This window comes from Palaemon carinicauda, chromosome 1, assembly GCF_036898095.1.
Source record: "Palaemon carinicauda isolate YSFRI2023 chromosome 1, ASM3689809v2, whole genome shotgun sequence".
In the NCBI taxonomy this organism is placed as follows: Eukaryota; Metazoa; Arthropoda; class Malacostraca; order Decapoda; family Palaemonidae; genus Palaemon; species Palaemon carinicauda.
Window position 1 is genome coordinate 195,777,793 of NC_090725.1, and position 7,500 is coordinate 195,785,292.

The window sequence follows — 7,500 nt, forward strand, 5'->3', positions numbered from 1 at the left end:
GGGTTTATTTGATTTTGATGTTTGTAATGTTGACCTCAAAGAAAATATCTTTACCCTCGTTAGCCTTCAAAAGTTGAAGGTGATTGTAACAGATAATATGGTAAGCACTTGTTTGACAGAACAATTAATAAGGTTATTTTATTCAGTGTCTATTGATCTTGTTAGCCATATGTTCTCAATGAACTGCTCTCTTTTTTCAGATTAATTCGATTTTCTAATCAGTCTCTTCCCTAACATTTGATTATGCTATCTATATAGGCGTAATATCATCTAATTTAATCTTATGACATACAGTTTAAGATAGTAATTTGGATAAAATGCATAGACTCCCTGGTTTTGATTATAGCTTTTACTCCTTATGTCCCATCATAACCGAAGTCGTCATATTATCACAATAATTTTTACTACAGATTATTGCATGCATCCCTCATTTCTAAAACTCTAGGAGCACACTTTAGCTCATATAATTGGTCTTCGAGTAAATCATTGTTTTCTAAATATCTATTACATACAATTACTGTACGCGGTAAAATATTACTTGAGAAAATAGCATACTTTCAAAATACAGAAGTAACTCTAATGAACAGAAAAGGTTTAACGACAACATATTAAGATTGGAAAGTAATTCTATTGTTAAAATCTTTGCTTCATATTAGTTCATTTCGACTGAAAAGAAAGTAAACAGACATTCCTGTTAGTACTCAGTGTATAAATTAAGCAAGGAAAATAAAGTAATATAAGATAACTTGAAAACAAATAATCATTCCATTTATAACAAATAAATAATGATAAATTATATGCATATTGATATATGTTCTTAAGTTAATCTTCCTAAATGTCAATTGTCTGAAGAAAGGGAAATACTTTAATGCTAAGGTTAAGTTTGGTTTCTTGGTATTAGTGCCTATATTGGTAATGGAAAATCTTGTTAATATTCTTTACAGAAGGCAACCATCTGCAGTAAGTCGTAATACTTTCAAAGATGAAGAATTTTCTCTCCTTTTCAGAAAGGAGAGTAGAATATAGCACTCATACCTGAAGATTGTAATGTGGCTCAAATGTCCCTTTGAAGCCATTTTCTAGACAAATCCTCAACAAAAATAAGTTTTCATAAATGTAGCTCTTCCCTAATACAGTAACAAAAATAATATTTGCATATAACCAAATATATATTTTTACTTGTTTTGTATTATAAATACCATTTGTATTTTCTGTTATACACCCCATGATATCAGTGGGATTTCTTTGCTGTATGAAACGATACATAAAGTTAATTTGCTGCTGGCATCATAATCTTATGTCTCTTTCCAGGGTATATAATTTATTCAATTTAGCCATCTATTATTTCTTATACATGTGTTTATGCTGTGTGTGTATTTACTTACAGTGCTGGGGGCTCTAAACATGTTGGAGTGTTTGTTTCGAGACATTATGTATTGAGCACAAGAAATTATTTATGAGGCACCATCTACATATACCTGCTTTGTTGTTGGTTTGTATGCAGAATAATCTTTACAAGTGTATGTGCGTAAAACTCTTTTATTTTTTTAATATATTTACGGGACTTACCAAGGATATCTTGCTGAGGCAACCACTTTACTACTTTAACATTAGAAGGTGGATTGAGGTATTCTCCTTCAAGTTTCACCAAGACCTACACAGAAAAAAAAATGGATTCTATTATTTCATTCATATTTATATTTTTAAAAAGGTTTTTATCATTCGATGCATACAGGATGAAAACTAAACCATTCGGGCTTCTTAAGTGTCTGAAGTAAGGTATTGGCAGTGTTCAGAAGTCATTTAAATTTTCCACTTAAGGGCTGCTAGCTTGTTAAAATCCCTATTCGTTTCCCTAACTAATTTCAGGAGCCCTGCATTAACTGTAAATAGGTAATTTTCTACAAAATATTTGCTTAATATTTTCTTAGGCACTTGAGCCTTTGATAACATATTTTTGAATAATTTGGAAACTTTAGGTACTTTCAAAAGGAATATCATTTCTCTACCTGAATTTTTATTGGTTTGAATTACTTTGGGAGAAAGAAGTTATACCTGAGAAGATGACTGAAATAAAGATTCCCTTTTCTCATGTGAAAATTCTGTCTTACCCTTTGATTGAGTCGTCCAAAGGCTCCCATGAAGGCTTTCATTGTCGATGCTGGTACTACCCTGGAGTTGAAGATGAATCCCATTGTGAACAGCACGATTCCAGCATCTCCAGACCCTACAATAAATTCCTCTAGGTCCTATAAATAAAACAAAAGGATGTATTCATAGGTGCCTAGAAATCTGGTGAGCAAGGGGCTACATTTTTTAGCTCATATTCTTGGGAAAAATGATTTAGCATCTTTTTCGATATGCTATATGGGGAGTTTAGAATTTATAAGTGCAAAGAAAGTATCTCAACTAGAAAATCCCAAATCTAAATACATAGTTTCAGGTTCAATAAAAAAAAAGAAAAAAAAAATCATTCATTTCTATAAAGTGTAATAATACATTTCGTAGAAGTATTCTTACGTCCGGCAGAGGCTTAGGTTGGTGTATTTGCATCCCACCAACATTAATGAAGGAAGGTGGAAGTAGACGCGGATAGTCTACTGAAGGGTGTGCGTTGATAAGCAGTCCGGAGAGATTCGCCAACAAAGATGAGGGGTGAGAAGTGCCGGGCAAATATTTCTGGATATTATTGTTTGCAACAAAGAACTGTACCTATAAGAAAAGGGTTTGTTATTTGGTCAGTTGCTTTTGATAAATATTTCAACTTAAGTGAAAATTTGGAAGTAAAATCTAACATAGGTTTAGGTTCAATATTTTTGCAAGTTGATGATGCCCAAATCATTTTCCTATTCTTCACACATCTGTAAGAATGTGAAGTCTGATATGGAATGAGTAGTTTATGCTTTAATTTAGTTAAATAAAAATACTGAATTATAACAATTTATAGCATAAAAGTTGGTTTCCATTTTTTGCAATACCAACATCATATGTTCAAAACAACTAAAGGATAAATCCTTTTATTTGGAAAACTCGTAGAAAAAAAAGAGAAGAGGTTTTTATAAAGGTTGAGATACCAAGAAAAAAAGGAAAAAAAATATATACAAAATAACGGTCATTGAAATATAAATGAAATTGGAATTATGAACGAACGATGTACTGTGTTCCATTATAGCCATCCGTTGTACATTGCTGAAAGAAAAAAACATATTCAATTAAAGAACTGACATCGCAGCGTTGTGGTACAGTTTTTGGCCCTGAGCAGTGTCATAGTGACACCTCAACTGGATATGCATGCGGCCTCTCTGAAATTAAAAATAAGCAAAGATTGTAATTCAGTGGCATTCGGAGAGATACAGAAATGTCTCATTCGAATATTAATGACAGCTAGTCATTGAAGTAAGAGTGATATCAAACCTAATTAGGTCACTGTGAGGAATGAGAATACCACTTTTACTGTAGTGGTAGAGCAAGGACAAAGATGCCGCGGAAGTGATCAATCAGCAGTAATTCCTGATTTATTAAAGTCATTTTACAGAAAACCCGTGATGTAATTTGATCCTTTCGTTTATTTCAAACAAGTTACTGGTCAAGGCAGTAGTAAATTTTGGTTTCTTATCTACGACTTTGGTTTCAATTACAGCGCGAATAAGAATAATCAATATAAGTATTTTTCATGTTCTGTATTCTAAATAGTGATTTCTATTAATGTTTTTCTTAATCATATAAACTTCAAATATTTCTACACCATCATTTTCATTTAATCTGTGGAGATTTTTCCCTATTTGCTAACTCACCACTTCTAAGCTTGCAGTTTTTAAGTCATAGTTATTTATTATTATATTTTGGGTCAGATAAAAAGTATACCTTGTGTAACTCATGAAGATCTGGAAATAGAGAGAGAAAACTGATTTTACTGAACATAACTGGGAAGGAAAACAAGAATGTCATGACATTCAAATAGTGAGTTGAAATGAAAGATTGTATGGGAGAGATAACAAAGTGGCCTAAGATGAAAGTTCGTTATCTGTAATCCTCGTAAATTTCTTCTCAATCGGAATTTCTTCAGCGTCAAATTTTAAAATGGCTTGAACAGTACAGCATTCATATTTGAAGATTGGATCCCTCTTTCTGGTTACGGCTCAATTCATCTTTGCCGACACATACACAGAATAGTCTGGCCTATACACATTCTCCTCTTTCCTCATACATTTGACAACACTGAAATTACCAAACAATTCTTCTATCAAGAGGTTAGCTACTGCACTGTAATTATTCTGCGGCTACTTTACTATTTGTAATGGTAGAAGAGACTCTTTACCTATGGTAAGCAGCTCTTCTAGGAGAAGGGAACTCCAAAATCAAACCATTATTCTCTGTTCTTGGCTAGTGTCATAGATTCTACACCATGGTCTTCCACTGTCTTTGGTTAGAGATCTCTTGCTTGAGAGTACACTAGGAAACACTATTCTATCTTGTTTATTTTCCTCTTCTTATATCGAAGTTGTTATCCTCTTGTTATTTTCAAGTTTTCATAGTTCATATATGAAAGATTTATCTTTAATGTTACTATTGTTCTTAAACTTTTGTAGTTTTTCTTTATTTCCTTTCCTCACTGGACTATTTTCCCTATTGGAGCCCTTGGGCTTATAACATTCTGCTTTTTCAACTACGATTGTAGCTTAGCAAATAATAATAATAATAATAATAATAATAATAATAATAATAATAATAATAATAATAATAATAATAAAGACTGGTAAATTTGATAAAAAAAAGAAAAAAAAACATGACTATTTAGTCAGCATGAAATATGTTACTCATTACTTGGCATTAACTCCACTTGAACGAATCCTAAAGTTATGTCTCTGTATTGCAGGTCAGAAAACTATTCTATTATGAAGCACTGTCATTTTAATATTAATTCTCTAATGGCATTAATATCGTAGTTCTGAACAATATTTAAATCACACCTTCTAGGGAAGATGTATATAAGAAAAACTTAGGAACTAAATGGTGACATACATGACGAACTAGATTTCTAAAATTTATCTTACATGTTAACGTAAATTTCCCATTATTACCAAGTCAGAGCACTATGCGACTATGAAGTTATTATGTGATAACATTAAAGAGAAAATCCTGTAATCAGCATTATCCGATTAAGAAGGCTCATATAGCTCCCAAGAGATAATTAGGTACATAATTAATCAACACTGAATCAATGTGATGCCAATCAACTTGAATTGTGATCAAAATGAGATTTCACATTGCCCTACGGGGAATTAAAAGTCCTGCAATTGAGACGAACAATTAAGTATAAACTCTCTCTCTCTCTCTCTCTCTCTCTCTCTCTCTCTCTCTCTCTCTCTCTCTCTCTCTCTCTCTCTCTCTTTACCTGCATGACAATATGGCTTGATATAGCCAAGAAGTGGTTAAATGCTCGCTGGGAAAAGGACATGTCGTCTTCGTAGTGCGAGAGTATAAAAGGGACGGACGAAGGTGGACTGAAGGCTGTTGTGTATTGAGGCTCTCCACCAGCGAAAGTGAATGCCCAGTACCCAATGGAAGGAAGGCCTGTGAAAAAAAATATATCATATGGGACATTCAGTCAAATAATATTTTTAAGTTTAGCACACAGAAAGGAAAGGGAATACATATGTTTTTTGTCAATACTGATTTCAACTTCTGCTATATTAGTTGCTGAGGGGCTGGTCTTTGAGAGAGGCTCCATGTTAATAAGTTGCCTTTCATAATTTTCTTTAATAATTGTCATTATCTGTTTCCTAACTGTTTTATGAAATGTATTTCTCTTTGTTTATTCAATGTAATATTATCATGGCAGATATTATTTCTAGATACTGACCTCGTGTCTGAGTACAATCTATGAAATATAATAACTTTAAACTCTAAAAATCATTGGAACTTATTTTGGAAGCATTTGAGACTTCTCACCTAATTTATGAGCTAGCCCCAAACTGCATTCATTATAGATCAAATCTACAATTGCGACGTCAAAATCTTTATGTTTAAGGGAGGTTATCAATGGTTCACTATCCAATAAGGTCCGGCAGAAAGCGTCGATGGTGAGGAATGCATCCACTGGAAGAGCTGTCCAGGATGTGCCCTTATTCCACATGAGGCTTTGCGGCATTAGGAAGCTGTATGGAAAAAAAAAAAAAAATGTATCATAAGTACGTTAAGAGGAACTGGGTGGTTGGGTATGCATATTTGGATTCATGTATCAACCTATGTATTATGTTTATATTAGTTTACTCGTTAGTTCATTTGTATATTTATTCGTTTACTTTCTTAATTTTCTTATCTATCTATCTATCTTTCTCCCTATCTATTTATCTGTATGTTCATTGTGAGGAATCTATAGGATTCAAAGTTTACGACCATAAAATATAGGGACAGATTATGATACATTTCATGTTACCAATAGAAAAATACACGAAAATGATATTCATATTAAAATTGCGTTTAGATGAATACAATAAAAAAAAAATATTCCTATGCCAAGAACCATATATTTGTAAAATATTATATAATATACCTCATGTAATTAATAATTAATGTTTTCTCTTACAAAATATTTTGAAAAAATAATTTCATGTTAACCTATTATAACATAAAGTATTTGGTATAATTCCATGTAAAAAAATTATCCGCAAGGTCTTTATACAATAGGGACACTATACACTGTAAACCCTGTGGTTTAGAGCTAAATTAGGCATTGGAAAAAACACTGAAAAAAAGGGATTCTGATTCCCTTTGGCCGAACTGAAAACAGATCAGTTTAATGACTGAAATTGACAGCGTGAAAAGTTATTTCAGTTGTGTGGGTGTTTGTGTCCTAAGTGTATGGTTGCCGAATGGCTTGTACAAATCTCTAATATGAACTAGTTATTCCAAAAAATTAGGAAAGAACAATATTTCTTAAAATTCACTGTGTTTACAGCAAAAATTTATCGTACATTCTTGTATTTATATATATCTATATATATTTATATACATATATATATGTATATACAGTATATACTGTATATACATATATACATACATACATATATATATATATATATATATATATATATATATGTATATACAGTATATACTGTTATATATATATATATATATATATATATATATATATATATACTGTATATATATACTGTATATATATACAGTATATATATACATATATATATATATATATATATATATATACTGTATATATACAGTATATATATATATATATATATATATATATATATATATATATATAATTATATAACCTATATACATATCTATATATATATATATATATATATATATATATATATATATATATATATATATATATATATATACTTCCGCTAGAGCGTTATGGGCGTCTTTTGACTGGCCAGACAGTACTACATTGGATCCTTCTCTCTGGTTAAGGTTCATTTTCCCTTTGTCTACACACAGCGAATAGTCTGACCTCTTCTTTACATA

The 7,500-nt window shown here is 31.3% G+C and overlaps 1 protein-coding gene across 2 annotated transcripts in view; it reads right to left on the reverse strand.

The window, feature by feature from the left end:
- Positions 1-7,500, reverse strand: part of LOC137653372 (UDP-glucosyltransferase 2-like) — a 123,135-nt gene that overhangs the window by 1,781 nt on the left and 113,854 nt on the right. For both annotated transcript variants that reach the window (XM_068386742.1, XM_068386736.1), the window contains exons 4-8: positions 5,953-6,158; positions 5,396-5,574; positions 2,521-2,712; positions 2,112-2,249; positions 1,570-1,654 (exon numbers count right to left, since the gene is read on the reverse strand). In XM_068386742.1, coding sequence (XP_068242843.1) covers positions 1,570-1,654; positions 2,112-2,249; positions 2,521-2,712; positions 5,396-5,574; positions 5,953-6,158 — 800 coding nt within the window. The remainder of the gene's footprint in view (positions 1-1,569; positions 1,655-2,111; positions 2,250-2,520; positions 2,713-5,395; positions 5,575-5,952; positions 6,159-7,500) is intronic.